Here is a 17,825-nt window from a genome sequence, read left to right as displayed (position 1 = left end):
CACTGGCGGTTACCCGAAATTTTTTTGGTGGCGGTGAATCTGTGTGCTTCCATTGAGCTGACTGGCGCTTTGTTTCTGGATTGAAAAATGACATCCACGTCTCATCCATTGTCACAACCGACGAAAAGAAAGTCCCATTGATGCTGTCGTTGCGCGTCAACATTGCTTGGCAACATGCCACATGGGCAGCCATGTGGTCATCCGTCAGCATTCGTGGCACCCACCTGGATGACACTTTTCGCATTTTCAGGTCGTCATGCAGGATTGTGTCCACAGAACCGACAGAAATGCCAACTCTGGAGGCGATCTGTTCAACAGTCATTCGGCGATCCCCCAGAACAATTCTCTCCACGTTCTCGATCATGTCGTCAGACCGGCTTGTGCGAGCCCGAGGTTGTTTCGGTTTGTTGTCACACGATGTTCTGCCTTCATTAAACTGTCGCACCCACGAACGGACTTTCGACACATCCATAACTCCATCACCACATGTCTCCTTCAACTGTTGATGAATTTCAATTGGTTTCACACCACGCAAATTCAGAAAACGAATGATTGCACGCTGTTCAAGTAAGGAAAATGTCGCCATTTTAAGTATTTAAAACAGTTCTCATTCTCGGCGCTGGTGGTAAAATTCCATCTGCTGTACGGTGCTGCCATCTCTGGGACGTATTGACAATGAACGCGGCCTCATTTTAAAACAATGCGCATGTTTCTATCTCTTTCCAGTCTGGAGAAAAAAAATCTGAGGCCTTAGAACTTGAATGCACCTCGTATAGAGCCACTAAATAACTAAAGACACAGTTGGAACAATTAATGCAGGAAAAATACACGTCTTTGACAGTACAAAGGTTAACAATCATAATACATTTGGACTTTTCCATCAGAACGTAGGAAAATCAGCTCCTCATATCAATACCTAAATGGAGACAAGTTAGTATCACATTACTGTAAGCATAATATGAGGAAAGGGGAAGTGTCTGTATACACAAAAAGTGGACTAAAATCACAAGCCATAGACATAAATGAATACTGCCTTGAACAGCTATGTGAATGGGGTACTTCAGTGAAAGACTTGAAATCATACAAGATACCAGTTCAGCAGTCTGTATGTTCCCAAATGGAAATGTTTTGAGCTTCATCAAACAATTAAAGGCACTACTTAAGAGACCTAATGGAAATAACTGCAAAGTGATTTATGTAGAGATTTCAGTGTATATTTAATCTTGAATGGTTCTGACTGAGGGCACCTAGAGTTACTGATGTCTAGTTTTGGTTTTTTTCTCACAGTAATATTACAACAAGAGTAGCAAGTTGTGCAACAGTGATTGATAATTTATTTCTAAATCCACTGCCTTTAATAAAATTGATGTTAGCCCTATAATAAATGATTTATCTGCTTACAACACCATACTGAACCTTCGTTCAGCAAATAATATCCAAAAAACAGATAAATTTAGCATCTGTAGAGGCTTCTCTACTGAGAATGCAGTACATGATTTCACAAACTCTATGTTAATAGAACTAAACAATAAAAACTACCGAGTTGACAATTTCTGTGACCTTGCTGAGCCTATATGGCAATACAATGAAACGAAAGTGGTTTGTTATTGCATGGTTTGAGTCATATTTTAGCAGTAGAAAACAGAGAGCCACATTAGCAGAGGATATGACATGAATATGCCACTAGGTTTGGTGCTTGGCTCTTTGTTTTTCTTGGTCCATATAAATGATTTACTTGGGATGTTGGAGAACTCTTAAAAATTGTAATGTATGCTGATGACACAAGTATATTGATATAGGTCCCAGATTTATCCATACCAGCCACAACCAGGAGCAGGCTGGTTCACAGCCAACAACTTAACATTGGTCTTACAAAAACTTTCCTGCATTTCCAAACAAATTAAAATGACGTACAGGTACCAGAAGCAGAGATCAATGGGCATATGGTGGATGAGACTTTTGTATGAAGTTCATGGACATCCCAGCAGATAATGCAGTGAGGCGACATCAGCACAGCACATGGATAAATTAGCCAAAAAACTGTTTTGCCTACTTTCCATTCAGAAATCCCTCTCACTGTGCTGGGCCACACATAGGATCACTAACGTACTTTCACTCACTTGTGTCCTACAGCATAATCTTCTGGAACATTGCAACTAAGGTGAAAAAAGTATATATCCTGCAGAAGCATGCAATAAGAATATTGTCAAAAGGTGATAACTAAACATCTTGGAGAAATCTCTTCAGAGACCTAGGAATTCTTACACTTACTTGCCAATATATGTATTCCCTAATGGAATTTATGCTTAATAAAAAGAGTACATTCAAGACAGATTCAGCAATTGACAACCACAATACTGTAAATAAAAATAATTTCCATGCAGACTGTTGATCACTATGAAGTTTTATAGTCTGATGTGAAAGTCTGTAACAGCTTACCAGTAGACATCAGGCAGAAAATGGAAATTCCCAATCATTTAAAACAAAGTAAAGTGTACCTCTCCAGAGACACCTCCTACAATTTTTCAGAATACATGAACTCAAGAATGTGAATTCTACTTAACTCAAATATTTGTATTGGGCAGATTCTCACTCTGTCAGTATACAGGGTGTTCCAAGAAGAATGATTGGTATACAGGGATATGACAGAAGTGATCATTTGGAGCAGAAAAGTCTAGTAAATGTGGCCTTAAGAACTGTGAGCACTTCATCATCTTTGATACTGTGTAACAAATATCACTTCAAGCTCTTTGCTTTCCATATTTTAGATGTGGTAGTATAGACAAAAAAAAAAAAAAAATACAATAAACTTGAGCTCAAAAATGCATACCTTAAGAGCTGTGAGCACTTGTTCATCTTCATTACTGTGAAACACACCTACTGCCTAAGGTATGCATTTTAGAGTTCATGTTTACTATACATTTTTGCTTCAAATGATCATTTCTGTCATATCCCTGAATATTAATGATTTGTCCTTGGGCATCCTGTGTATACAGCGGGTAGTGGTCTGTGTAAAGTTACATAAGTGGTTTGTTTGAAGTTTTGTATAAAAACAGCAGCTGAGTAGTAGATAAGGACGCGCACACACATACACACGCACACGCACACACACACACACACACACACACACACACACACACACACACGCGGAGAGAGAGAGAGAGAGAGAGAGAGAAAGAGAGAGAGAGAGAGTGAGAGTGAGTGAGTGTGTGAGTGTTTGATCACAATAGTGCTAGCCATAATTGGTTGTTAGTATACTTTACAAAGTAGTCAGCAGCGATTGCTTATGCCTGTTAATGTACAACTTGACTTGTTCCACATCAGTGAAGGTGAAATTTATGGATCACTATATGTGAATCAATGAATCAATCAGTCAGTCAGCTCACTGTACACATGTAGAATTGGCATTACATGCTGTGTTTCCTTCCTTTCCATCTTCTGCATGTGTGTGTGTTGATCATGTAATTGTTCCTGAATTTGAAAACAATCTGGGGGGTGAAGTGGTTGAGCCACTGGAAATATGTTTATAAGGAATGGGTTTCATATCCTGGTCCAGTCACCCAAATTTTGTTTTATTTTTTTCTGTCGATCCCCAAAAGTGGTTAAAGTGAATGTTGGAATCATGTTTCCTTCGAAAAGGCACAGCCATTTCTTTCACCGGCCTTTTTTCAAAACTGAACTAGTGCTCCATTTCTCATTGTCAACATAACACTAAACTGTAATCTTCCTTCTTTCAGAATTTTGTGTGAGTGATGAATGGGGTGGATGTGTATACATATGTGTGAGATGTGTAAAAAAGTGAAAACTTGTGGTTTTTGGGTAGAATGTTATGTATTTATGCACATAAATATTTTTTTTGTTAAGATATACCAAGTTGTCTCCAACTTGTGTTGAAATGATGAATGATGTCTCTTCCTACTCTTCTGTGTGTTGTTTTATTGCTCATTTCTCCTAGGGATATTTCAGTACATTTTTAAATGTCATCTAATCACCTTTTCCGAGGTTTTTCTCTACTACTTTGATCTTCTATTCTTACGAACATTACAGCTTTTTCTAGTGAGTCTTCTGCTCTCCCATATGTCGAAAATACCTTAATTACTTCTATAGGCCCAAAGATAATTTAGATTTTATGCCAGCACTTTCTCCAACCTCCAAAACACTTCTAGAATTCAGTTTTTGGGATCTCTTTTAGCTCTCTCTATGATGCATTTTTAATCTCATCTGTGCTTAAAAAAACTGTCTTTTGAGGTTTTCTTTAGTTTTGAGAACAGAAAGAGTCATATGAGGGCATGTCTGGCATAATTACAATATTACATTTGGCCAAAGGTTCACAAAAAATTAACAAAGTGTGAGCAGGTACATTATCATGATGCAAAAACCATTAAGTGTCAGATTGCTTCACGCACATAGCATGGAACTTGCAAGCAGTACTCTTTATTGATTGTTCAACGTTTTAGCAGCAACTCATGGTACAATATGATGTTAAAATTGAAGAACACGGTTTGTTGAGCTTTTATCAGTCATGGTGATCCAGAATGCTTCCACTGGGGTACTCGAACCTTAGTTTTAACATCATATCCAGAACTCCATGGTTGATTACATGTTGTGGCATGTTTCAGTAGCTCAGCATCATTTCTGACTTCATCTAGCTAATCCTAAGCCGCTCACATTCATCACTGTTTTTGTTCAGAATTCAACAATTTTGCAACAAAGTTTGCTGTCATAAACTTCAACCCATATACCTGGAAAAAAATTTCTGGGCATAAACCTGTTGATGTGTAACCATCATTAGTGACTTCTGTGAATGGGGTTTGACGATCATTCATACTCAATTATTTCACTTTTCCCATGACTTCATCAGCTGATGATGTGCAGGGGGCATTCTGATGATGTGCAGGGGCATGCAGGGCACTTCTTGTCTTCAGTATTTTCACATCTTACTTTGAAATTCTAATACCACGTGTAAACCCTTCTTCTACTTGTAGTGGACTCATTGAAAGCAATATTTAATATTTCTAAACTTTTCTACCATTTGTGCAACAAAATTTAATATAAATTCTCTTATCCAGTTTTATACAAAATAAAGAATCGTCAATACTAATGAAACACAAGTAACCCTTTTGACAGGTAGTAACAGAGTACATATCTGATATGTCTAACACTGTAAAAATACTTTTCTGTCATTTGCCAACTTAATAATGAATAAATTGTACTAATATGACAAGTGAGTTTACAGAATTCCTATTGCTTATTGAATGCACCTCAACGTATGTATGACTTTGTGTTTAGACATCAGTATGAAGCAAAACTTTTGAATTTGACCTGTCATGCAGTAAATTACTATAGTATTAAACTGCTTCTTTTGTTAACTTAATTCATGAGTACCATTAGTGACCACTCTGCTCATGTGCTGTCAGTGACAGGACATTTTGCTTATATTACTATTAAAAATGGCCATGTATATTAGTATGTGTACATGTACACTTATTTTCGCCAAGAATGTAATAATGTTTCACATTAACTTCTTTAGAAGTCAATTATTAAGAAGTAGATTACAAGGTATTATGTAAGGTGGGTTTCTGTTATTCAGTTATATTGTTATATCTTCACTTATTAAAAGCAGAGAAAAGGGAGAAAGAAAACTGAATTCAAATGTATCTTCAAGTTAAAAAATGTGAATATGTAAATTCTTTTTGTACTCCCAGTGTTGATTGTGAATGTCTCCAGACTCCTAAATTTTTAGTGTAATTGAGAGACACAGGAATTACCTCAGATGCACTGATGTAGCATAGATGGACTTCAGTTGAACAGACACTTTCACAAATAAATGACAATTAAATTCTTCAAAGGCAGGAAGCAGCCATACAGAGTGGAAGTTTACTGAAAGTGTCCCGCAAACAATATATTACAACAATTTTTGTTCCATTTTTTTTTTTAATTATGAAATTTGCTGTGAAATTGTAACTAGTTACTAGCCAGGACAAAAAAGCAAAAATAGTAAAAGTGGAGTATCAGTTTATAATGTGTTGTGAAAAACTCTATAATTATATAACTGTTGTATATAGAAATGTAAATAGTAATTACACAAGGTAGACTTCATTGAAGTTTTTATATTTTGAAATTAATTGTACTATATTTGCTAAAAATATATTTCTATTTAGAACTTGAGGCCTATGCCAGCTTGGTTTCTGCATTAAGAGCACAGGGGGAACTTAGCTCAGAAAAGAGAAAATTGCTTCAAGATATTGCTGCGACACTCAACATTTCGATGGAACGACATCGTGCAGAAATCAGAAGAGCTGTTAATGATGAGAAGCTTGCAACAATTGCAGAACAGTAAGTATGTAAATTTTTTTTAAAGTGTTTTGTGCCTCAGTTATTACAGCAGAACTTAAGTACAGATTTTTTCTTTAAGCTTTCAAAGTCTTCACAATTCAAATTTTCACATAATGATTGAACTATTGTGGATTAGTATAACAACAAAAACAATAAAGTTTTGACAAAATAATTTAATTGGTTAGATAAAAAGTCTACTCATCCAGTGGTGGCGGAACATGCACATAGAAGAAGGTTGTAATTAGGCAAGCTTTTGGAGCTCCTTCTTCAGGCAGAAAGGTCAAAGAGGAAGGAAGAGGTTGAAGGAAAAGGACTGGTGAGGTCTAGGAAAAGGGGTAGATTTCGGGAAAGTCAACGAGAACCACCAGTCAGGGGAAACTTGCCGTATCAGATTAGAAGGAAAGACGGATTGTTGGGGACTGCATTGGATGATATTTGAAAACCTGAGAGCTTAAAGGTGAAAGACAGAGTACTATGCAAGACAGAGATTACTGTTTAAACATCATGCATGAGTTAATAAGAATGAAAAGCTAAGTGTATTGTACGTAACAGTGATTGGGGGGGGGGGGGGGGGCAAAGCCTATTTTGTGACAGACTTTTTGTTGTGCCTATCTGCGACTCAGCATCTCCACTATATGATAAGTAACAACTATACTTTTCATAATAGAATGTCAGAAGTCTAAACATAGTAGAGAAGCTAGAAAATCTGAAAAGGGAAATGCTAATGCTCAGTACAAATATAATGGACATCAGTCAAGTGAAATGGAAAGAAGACAAGGATTTCTTTTGCGATGAGTGTAGGGTAATATCAGCAACAGCAGGAAATGGTGTAGGATTTGTTATGAATAAGGTGAGTTACTGTGAACAGTTCAGTGATATGGTTGCTCTCATCAGAACCAACAACAAACCGACACTGACAACGATAGGTCAGATATACATGGTGACATTGCAAGCTGAAGATGAAGTGATATAGAAAATATATGAGGATATTGAATGGGTAATTCAGTAAGTAAAAAGAGATGAAAATATAATAGTCGTGAGGTACTGGAATGTGGTTGTAGGGGAAAGAGAAGAAGAAATGGTTTCAGGGAAATATGGGAATGATAGGCGAGAATGACTGACTGAGTTCTGCAATAAGTTTCAGCTAGCAATAGTCTGTACTGTGTTCAAGAATCACAGGAGGAGGAGGTATACTTGGAAAACGCCAAGAGATACAGAAGATTTCAGTTAGATTACATCATGGTCATGCAGAGATTTCAAAATCAGATAATGGATTGAAAGGTGTAGCCAGGAGCACATATAGACTCAGATCACAATTTAGTAATGACGAAGAGTAGCCTGAAGTTTGAGAGAGTAGTCAGGACGAATCAGTGCACAAAGAAGTGGGATGCTGAAGTACTAAGGAATGAAGTGGTATGCTTGAAGTTCTCTGAGGTTATAGATACTGTTATAAGTAGCAGCTCAGTAGGCAGTTTGGTTGAAGAGGAATGGACATTTTGGAAAAGGGCAGACACGGAAGTTGGAAAGAAAAACATAAGTACAAAGAACATAACTGCAAAGAAACCATGAGTAACGGAAGAAATGCTTCAGTTGAGCAATGAAAGAAATAAGTGTTCCTCTACAATTTTTACCCTCCACACTGCCCTCCAGTACTAAATTGGTGATCCCTTGATGCCTCAGAACAAGTCCTACCAACCGATCTCTTCTTCTAGTCAAGTTGTGCCACAAATTTCTCTTCTAACCAATTCTATTCAATACCTCCTCATTAGTTATTTGATCTATCCATCTAATCTTCAACATTCTTCTGTAGCACCACATTTTGAAAGCTTCTATTCTCTTCTTGTCTAAACTATTTATCGTCCACGTTTCACTTCCATACATGGCTACACTCCATACTGATACTTTCAGAAATGACTTTCTGACACTTAAATCTATACTCGATGTTAACAAATTTCTCTTCTTCAGAAATGCTTTCCTTGCCATTGCCAGTCTACATTTTATATCCTCTCTACTTCGACCATTATCAGTTATTTTGCTCCCCAAATAGCAAAACTCATGTACTACTTTAAGCGTCTCATTTCCTAATCTAATTCCCACAGCATCGCCCGATTTAATTCGACTACATTCCATTATCATTGTTTTGCTTTTGTTGATGCTCATCTTATATCCTCCTTTCAAGACACTGTCCATTCTGTTCAGCTCCTCTTCCAGGTCCTTTGCTGTCTCTGACAGAATTACAATGTCATCGACGAATCTCAAAGTTTTTATTTCTTCTCCATGGATTTTAATTCCTACTCCGAATTTTTCTTTTTTTTCCTTCACTGCTTGCTCAGTATACAGATTGAATAACATCGGGGATAGGCTACAACCCTATCTCACTCCCTTCCCAACCGCTGCTTCCCTTTCATGCCCCTCGACTCTTATAACTGCCATTAGATAAGTCATAGGGTCAGTATTACCTCACGTGTTTCAACATTTCTACGGAATCCAAACTGATCTTCCCCGAGGTCGGCCTCTGCCAGTTTTTCCCTTTGTCTGTAAAGAATTCATGTTAGTATTTTGCAGCCATGACTTATTAAACTAATAGTTCAGTAATTTTCACATCTGTCAACACCTGCTTCCTTTGGGATTGCAATTATTATACTCTTCTTGAAGTCTGAGGGTATTTCACCTGTCTCATACATCTCACCAGATGGTAGAGTTTTGTCAGGGCTGGCTCTTCCAAAGCTATCAGTAGTTCTAATGGAATGTTGTCTACTCCCGGGAGTTTGCTTCGAATTAGGTCTTTCAGTGCTCTGTCAAACTCTTCATGCAGTATCATATCTTCCATTTCATCTCCATCTACATCCTCTACCATTTCCATAATATTGTCCGCAAGTACATCACCCCTGTACAGACCCTCTATATACTCCTTCCACTTTTCTGCTTTCCCTTCTTTGCTTAGAACTGGGTTTCCCTCTGAGTTCTTGATATTAATACAAGTGGTTCTCTTTTCTTCATGTTGTTGTTGTTGTTGTTGTTGTTGTTGTTGTGGTCTTCAGTCCAGAGACTGGTTTGATGCAGCTCTCCCTGCTACTCTATACTGTGCAAGTTTCTTCATCTCCCAGTACCTGCTGCAACCTACATCCTTCTGAATCTGCTTAGTGTATTCATCTCTTGGTCTCCCCTTATGATTTTTACCTTCTATGCTGCCCACCAATACTAAATTTGTGATCCCTTGATGCCTCAGAACATGTCCTACCAACCAATCCCTTCTTCTTGTCAAGTTGTGCCACAAGTTTCTCTTCTCCCCAATTCTATTCAGCACCTTCTCATTAGTTATGTGGTCTACCCATCTAATCTTCAGTATTATTCTGTAGCACCACATTTTGAAAGCTTCTATTCTCTTCTTGTCTAAACTCTTTATCATCCATGTTTCACTTCCATACATGGATACACTCCACACAAATACTTTCACAAATGACTTTCTGACATTTAAATCTATACTCGATGTTAGCAAATTTCTCTTCTTCAGAAATGCTTTCCTTGCCATTGCCATTCTACATTTTATATCCTCTCTACTTCTCCATAGTTCTCTTTAATTTTGCCAGCCACAGTGGCCGAGCAGTTGTAGGCACTTCAGTCCGGAACAACGCAGCTGCTACGGTCGCAGATTCGAATCCTACCTCAGGCATGGATGTGTGTGATATCCTTAGGTTAGTTAGGGTACGTAGTTCTAAGTCTAGGGGACTGATGACCTCAGATGTTAAGTCCTATAGTCCTTAGAGCCATTTGAACTATTTTTTCTCTTTAATTTTCCTGTAGACAGTATCTATCTTAACCCTAGTGATATATGCCTCTACATCCTTACATTTGTCCTACATCCTTACTTAACCATTTTGCACTTTCTGTCGATCTCATTTTTTGAGACGTTTGTATTCCTTTTTTCCTGCTTCATTTACTGAATTTTTATATTTTCTCCTTTCATCAATTAAATTCAGTATATCTTCTGTTACCCAAGGGTTTTACTAGCCCTCGTCTTTTTACCTACTTGATCCTCTACTGCATGCACTATTTCATCTCTCAAAGCTACCCATTCTTCTTCTACTGTATTTCTTACCCCCATTCTTGTCAATCGTTCCCTAATGCTCTCCCTGAAACTCTCTACAACCTCTGGTTCTGTCAGTTTGTCCAGGTCCCATCTCCTTAAATTCCCACCTTTTTTCAGTTTCTTCAGTTTTTATGTACAGTTCTTAGCCAATAGATTGTGGTCAGAGTCCACATCTGCCCCTGGAAATGTCTTACAATTTAAAACCTGGTTCGGGTATGCCACCCCCCCCCCCCTCCCCTATCCTTTCTGAGTAGGCCTCATGGTTCATTACCCTAGTATACATTTCTATGTATACTATACAATTAAGTATTTCCTAGTAAAGCTACATTCATTCTATAATACATCATCAACTCCTATACCCTTAGTATATATTATGTCTACTTATAATTCAAGTCTCACTATCCCACTATTCATCAATGTATCAGAGTATTTGAATACTTGGGCATGTCCCAAAGTCTTGGAGCAAAATTCTTTATCATGTTTGGTCTAGTTGCTAGGGCAACATACAACATCCACTTTTCTCATTTTTGGTCTTAGAATTCCTGTCTTTCGAGTACTGTCACAGTCGCCACATCCTAATGTTTTGGATGACTTGAAGTGGTGAAGTATATGTGAAAACTTCTACTTCTTTAACGATATGACTTACTTGAGATGGTCAGCCGACTTTCCTAGCTGTTTAGCCTGCTGCTACAAACTCCCTTTCTCTTCTTCTCCGCAGTATATTGCTGGGAACAGGAACTTCTCAAGATTCTTTCTACTTATAAAAATAAGTAGACGTATACAGTTTCTTTTGCTTCACTTAACGACATATATTGAAACATCAAACTTTTACAAATCTCACTCTCCACATGAATAAATACTGTTAAATAAGTCTCCTCGCGTGTCCAAATGCTAGAAACACAGTTACATTAACTGCTGTGTGCTTTCATTATGACTACCATGGACCGCCGTGTCTGCAGTCTTCTCACGATAAACTTCAAACCTACACACACAGAAAGGTGACGCGCAGTAGATAAGGTTCCTTTCTCCCCACTCACATCTAAAATATCGTGTGTTCAAGATGGTAGGCGGAGTAGTTCTAGAATTTACACTGAAATTCTCGAAGCACTATACATGGACTGTGGAAAAACCGAGTAAGAAGAGAATCAATGAATTTGAGATATAGTGTTACAGATAAAGGTTGAAAATCAGGTAGACTGATAAGGTAAGGAATGGGAAGATTCTCCGGAGAATCGGTGAAGAAAGGAATGTATGGGAAACAGTGACAAAAAGAACGGACAGGATGTTAGGGCATTTGTTAAGATATCCTGGAATAACGTCCACGGTACTGTAGGGAGCTGCAAAGGGTAAAAATTGTAGAGGAAGACAGAGATTGGAATACATTCAGCAAATAATTGAGCACATAGGTTCCAAGTACTAATCCAAGATGAAAAAGTTGGGAGAGGAAGGGATTTGTGGCGGGTTGCATCAAACCAGTAAGAAGACTGATGACTCAAAAAAATAAAAAATAAATGTCATCATACTTACTGTGCTGCATCAAATTATGTAAAACATTGCATGAAATTTTAAAGAGTTTGCAGAGGCAAAAACACATAGTGTAATCTTTGCGTGTAGTTGGCTTTAACTCAAATATTGCAGTGAATCAAATGTAGATAGTAATTTTGTTTAAAATTGTGGGTAAAGCAATATATCATTTCATTCTCGAGTTATTAGGTTTTATATTCAACGGACAGTCGGAAGCAATGCGCGCAGTTCCTTGCCAGCTCCCATGAAATACTTATCATCCATTTTCAGGAAACTATTAGATGAAAAAACCTGATTTGTGCATGTCTTACAGTCTGGTGTGTTTGCTCAATAAAGGACTGAATTTCTCTTCATTATATGCCATAGTCACTATGCTACATCAAATTAAGTAAAACATTGCTCGAAAGTTTCAAGGTTTTGCAGAGGTAAAACTGCGTTGAATACACTTTGTGTATGGTTGATTTTAGCTCATACATTCCAGTGAACAAATTGAGCATAAGATATCAAAATTTTATTTAAAATTGAGAGGAGAATGATGCCTTATTTCATACTTGAGTTATTGGCTTTTATATTTGAAGGATGGTCACGTGCAATGCACCCATTCAGATCCGTGCCCATTGCAAATCATGTGGTCATAATAATCATCATATCTCATAAATGATTCAAGATATTGACAATATTTGGTATGTAGGACATCCATAACTGAAAGGCATGAAATTAATTTAGAGAGATCTGTTTCAGTTGTACTAATTTATTCAAACCATGACTGGTTTCAGGATTTTAAAATCCAAACTTCAGGTGTATGAAATTATTTTATTTGATAAAACGTAACATGCATCTTGCTTAGGCGATGGTCAGCAGCATGTACAAATTTTACAACATGCCTAACACTGTGCAGTCTGTGATAATGTTATTTATTCTGCTACTTGTTTCAGTTCTAAACCATCATCAGTGGCAGAAAAACTATCAAAGATGTATCACATGTCATACAGGCTTTGACATAATTTACCACTGAAAACCATAATTACCAATAAAAATGAAAAATTGTGACAAGATTAAAATTTGATGGCACATTGAATGCCATCATATTTTAATCTTGTGGCTGAGAAACAGCTGGATCACCCAGTTACTGAGCATGCTGCCCAACATAAAGTTCTTCACTTCAATGACTGCTTCACAGGCTGCAACATGTATATGCTTCCTACAAACCTTTTAGGACTGTGCACATGGGAACTCCCCATGTAGCTTTCCTCAGCTCAGTTCCTGTAACCTCTACCCCCCCCCCTCCCACCCCCACCCACCGATCTCGATCTTCTCATTAGTCCCTGTTCTTCACCAACCTGTCCCCTTCTCTGCTCCATCACTACACAGCATTCTATTCCATATTCCACCAACACACCCATAGCCTTTTCCCTGTTTCTCTACAGATCTTCATTTGCCCCGCCCACCCCCCCACCCCCCACCTTCTCAACCTCCGCACTGCATCCAACTGCCATATCCCGTCCCTACCACATCCCTGCAAGCTCCCACAAGTAGCACTTTACCATCCCCCACCCCTACACTGCTATCTGTACCTCTGCTGCCCGCAGCTTCTCTTTACCCCCAATTCCCAGATTGCTTCTCCCATCATTTGCAGTCTGGCCTTGGTGACCAAAGACAGTGGTCATGTGCAGATGAGTTGTGCTTGTGTGTGTGTGTGTGTGTGTGTGTGTGTGTGTGTATGTGTGTGTGTGTGTTTTGTCTACTTTAGAAGAAGGCCTTTTGACCAAAAGCTCACATGTTTAGCAGTCTTTTTGTTGTGCTTGCCTTGACTCAACATCTCTGTTGGTCATTTTTCCTTTGAGGAGATGACACCTACAGGCCTGTCAGGTGTACAGTGACATCTGCATTTTGTAAGGACCTCCTTGTGCCACACTTGATTCCAGATTTGCAAGAATGCAACTGTGTCCACACCACTGTGGAATGATGGGGCGACACCACATGTTGCTTGCCAGGTGGAAGATTTGCTTCAAGAAGTTTCAATTAACCATTGCTTCATCTCTAGGCAATTTGAAGATGTGTGGCCTTCCAGATCCCCTGACAGAAAACAATGTGGCTTCTGGTAATGGGGCTATTGGAAATGTTGTCTCTATCAGGGATGCACCTGGACTCTTCAAGATCTGAAAGATAGCATACAAAGACATGTCACTCTGATTACATGGGATATGCTGCAAGCGACTGTCAATCATACCATGCTGCGGATGCAGCATGTTGCTGAGTTGGGAGGCCTTATTTAACATATCTTGTAACTTCTGACCATATAGTAATAAATATGTCAGAACCACTGTTATTATGTGTTACATCATGTTGTTGTTGTGGTCTTCAGTCCTGAGACTGGTTTGATGCAGCTCTCCATGCTACTCTATCCTGTGCAAGCTTCTTCATCTCCCAGTACCTACTGCAACCTACATCCTTCTGAATCTGCTTAGTGTATTCATCTCTTGGTCTCCCTCTACGATTTTTACCCTCCACGCTGCCCTCCAATGCTAAATTTGTGATCCCTTGATGCCTCAAAATATGTCCTACCAACCGATCCCTTCTTCTAGTCAAGTTGTGCCACAAACTTCTCTTCTCCCCAATCCTATTCAATACCTCCTCATTAGTTACGTGATCTACCCACCTTATCTTCAGCATTCTTCTGTAGCACCACATTTCGAAAGCTTCTATTCTCTTCTTGTCCAAACTGGTTATCGTCCATGTTTCACTTCCATACATGGCTACACTCCATACAAATACTTTCAGAAACGACTTCCTGACACTTAAATCTATACTAGATGTTAACAAATTTCTCTTCTTCAGAAACGATTTCCTTGCCTTTGCCTGTCTACATTTTATATCCTCTCTACTTCGACCATAATCAATTATTTTGTTCCCCAAATAGCAAAACTCCTTTACTACTTTAAGTGTCTCATTTCCTAATCTAATCCCCTCAGCATCACCCGATTTAATTTGACTACATTCCATTATCCTCGTTTTGCTTTTGTTGATGTTCATCTTATATCCTCCTTTCAAGACACTGTCCATTCCGTTCAACTGCTCTTCCAAGTCCTTTGCTGTCTCTGACACAATTACAATGTCATCGGCGAACCTCAAAGTTTTTACTTCTTCTCCATGAATTTTAATACCTACTCCGAATTTTTCTTTTGTTTCCTTTACTGCTTGCTCAATATACAGATTGAATAACATCGGGGAAAGGCTACAACCCTGTCTCACTCCTTTCCCAACCACTGCTTCCCTTTCATGCCCCTCGACTCTTATAACTGCCATCTGGTTTCTGTACAAATTGTAAATAGCCTTTCGCTCCTTCTATTTTACCCCTGCCACCTTCAGAATTTGAAAGATAGTATTCCAGTCAACATTGTCAAAAGCTTTGTCTAAGTCTACAAATGCTAGAAACGTAAGGTTTGCCTTTTCTTAATCTTTCTTCTAAGATAAGTCGTAAGGTTAGTATTGCCTCACGTGTTCCAACATTTCTACGGAATCCAAACTGATCTTCCCCGAGGTCCGCTTCTACCAGTTTTTCCATTCGTCTGGAAAGAATTCGCGTTAGTATTTTGCAGCTGTGACTTATTAAATTGATAGTTCGGTAATTTTCACATCTGTCAACGCCTGCTTTCTTTGGGATTGGAATTATTATATTCTTCTTGAAGTCTGTGGGTATTTCGCCTGTCTCATACATCTTGCTCACCAGATGGTAGAGTTTTGTCATGACTGGCTCTCCCAAGGCCATCAGTAGTTCTAATGGAATGTTGTCTACTCCCGGGGCCTTGTTTCGACTCAGGTCTTTCAGTGCTCTGTCAAACTCTTCACACAGTATCTTATCTCCCATTTCATCTTCATCTACATCCTCTTCCATTTCCATAATATTGTCCTCAAGTACATCGCCCTTGTATAAACTCTCTATATACTCCTTCCACCTTTCTGCCTTCCCTTCTTTGCTTAGAACTGGGTTGCCATCTGAGCTCTTGATATTCATACAAGTGGTTCTCTTCTCTCCAAAGGTCTCTTTAATTTTCCTCTCTTTTTTCCTGCACCCATACTCTGGTACCGCGCGCCGCGAAATTTGATTCTGCACCAGACGTCATGGACGTCGAAGACCCATAGAGGTCGCTGCATCGTAAGCTGTGGCGGCGCACGCCTCCTGGCCCGCTTTTAGTGTGGGGGCGCCACAGAGGAACATGTGGTCTCAGCGGCTAATAGCGGCGCCCCCGAGAGCACAATTAAGCACCGGCCACTCGCTCATCCAGTCAGTCTAATTTCGCTTACGTCGGTTTACACCTCGCTTGCGCTAGACTGCTTTCTTCCTGGTTCGTGTACGAGTTTGTTTCCTTGTGACTCTGTTGTTCAGTCTTTTCGTATTTGTTCTGTCCTACGTCGGTCGTTTCCGTCCTTTTCTGTTGTGTTGTTGTTCGCGGGCCTCTCTACGGGTCCCGCCGCACCTTCCGTCAGTGCTACCCCGCGACCGTCCTGGTCGTAGTTACAACACATACCACATTACCCAATTAATGAACATACCTATAATGTTTCAGCATCCTGTGACATACAATGCCCCCACTGCAGCACTCGGAACACCATCAGTTCAATTATAACTACTCTAGAATTGATCACACTAGCATCTTGTTTGCAATTTCCTTTATTGATGCCCTGCACTTTTCCAGAACTCTTCCACTCACTTCTCCTAATACTGATTTTATATATTCACCTCATTTCATATTGCTTTCTAGTACCCTAAAAAGCTGACGTGATGTGAAGTGCTCAAGATGTTACCACTGATCTTGTAATCAGATAATATTGGCTTCTTTCTCTTTGTTACAGGCATTGTCTTGCAATGAGTCACATTTAAAGAAAGCTACCACCCGTTACGACGAGAGAAATTTTGTCAAAATCATTCTACATTTCCTTACAGTTGTCTAATGATGATACTTTTGTACTGGCAGTACTGTATATTTATTGGATTTTTTGCTTCCATTTGGTATTCATTACATAAAAATTGGTCAAGTGCGAGTAGGACTCGTGCACTGAGGGTTCTGTGGAAACTTTTTGTGTGTGTGTGTGTGTGTGTGTGTGTGTGTGTGTGTGTGTGTGTGTGTCGCAACAATTTTTGTCTGTATGCAATATAGATACTGGCAAGATTAACGGTCCCAGGTATTCCAAGACCATATCAGCATCTCTGTAGTAGTTCCTCAGATTACCCCAAACATACAAAAAGAAGCTAGCAGGGGACCTCTGTTTACATATGTAGATATCTAAGCCTTAACAAAATGTTTTTCATTTACTTACTAGAACTTGACTACAGCTCACATTTTACATTTGCATGCAGTAATGTTCTTTTGTTGCATTTTTGACAGATGTTGAATACAATGTATGTTCTAATGGCAGAAAAATATTATTTAAGTGATATATTTACAAATTAACAATTTTCAGATTTTTGTACTTTACTTATACTGTGGAACCGTGCTTCTAGTCAAATTTCATGGGTCTACATTGACAGGAAGTATGGTTTTGATGAGCAAGTTTGTGAGTCTCAAAATATCTGATGTAAATACCTGTATCTTTTGATCATTGATTTAGAAGCTTAAAATTTTTACACCACCAAGGGCTCATATAAGTTAGTATGTGACATAAATTTGAACTTGCTATGCCAACCTGTTCCAGAGAAAAAGGGATCTTAATAATAGGACAGACAAACACAGAGACAGATAAAAAAGAGAAATAAATAATTTTTCATGTTATATAATTAAAAATTAACAAATTTTACATCTTTTCCTTTTATGTTTCTTGTCAACTTTCAGTATTCTAGGTCAATAGGAAGTAGCATATAGGTTTGGATGAGTGG

At 38.6% G+C, this 17,825-nt stretch overlaps 1 protein-coding gene across 6 annotated transcripts in view; it reads left to right on the top strand.

The window, feature by feature from the left end:
* Window positions 1-17,825, top strand: part of LOC126237164 (BRCA2-interacting transcriptional repressor EMSY-like) — a 409,828-nt gene that overhangs the window by 159,670 nt on the left and 232,333 nt on the right. For all 6 annotated transcript variants that reach the window (XM_049947023.1, XM_049947020.1, XM_049947021.1 and 3 more), the window contains one exon: window positions 6,162-6,336. In XM_049947023.1, the coding sequence (XP_049802980.1) occupies window positions 6,162-6,336 (175 nt within the window). The remainder of the gene's footprint in view (window positions 1-6,161; window positions 6,337-17,825) is intronic.

The sequence above is a fragment of the Schistocerca nitens genome, chromosome 2, assembly GCF_023898315.1.
Source record: "Schistocerca nitens isolate TAMUIC-IGC-003100 chromosome 2, iqSchNite1.1, whole genome shotgun sequence".
In the NCBI taxonomy this organism is placed as follows: Eukaryota; Metazoa; Arthropoda; class Insecta; order Orthoptera; family Acrididae; genus Schistocerca; species Schistocerca nitens.
This window is presented reverse-complemented; position numbering and strand designations above follow the sequence as displayed.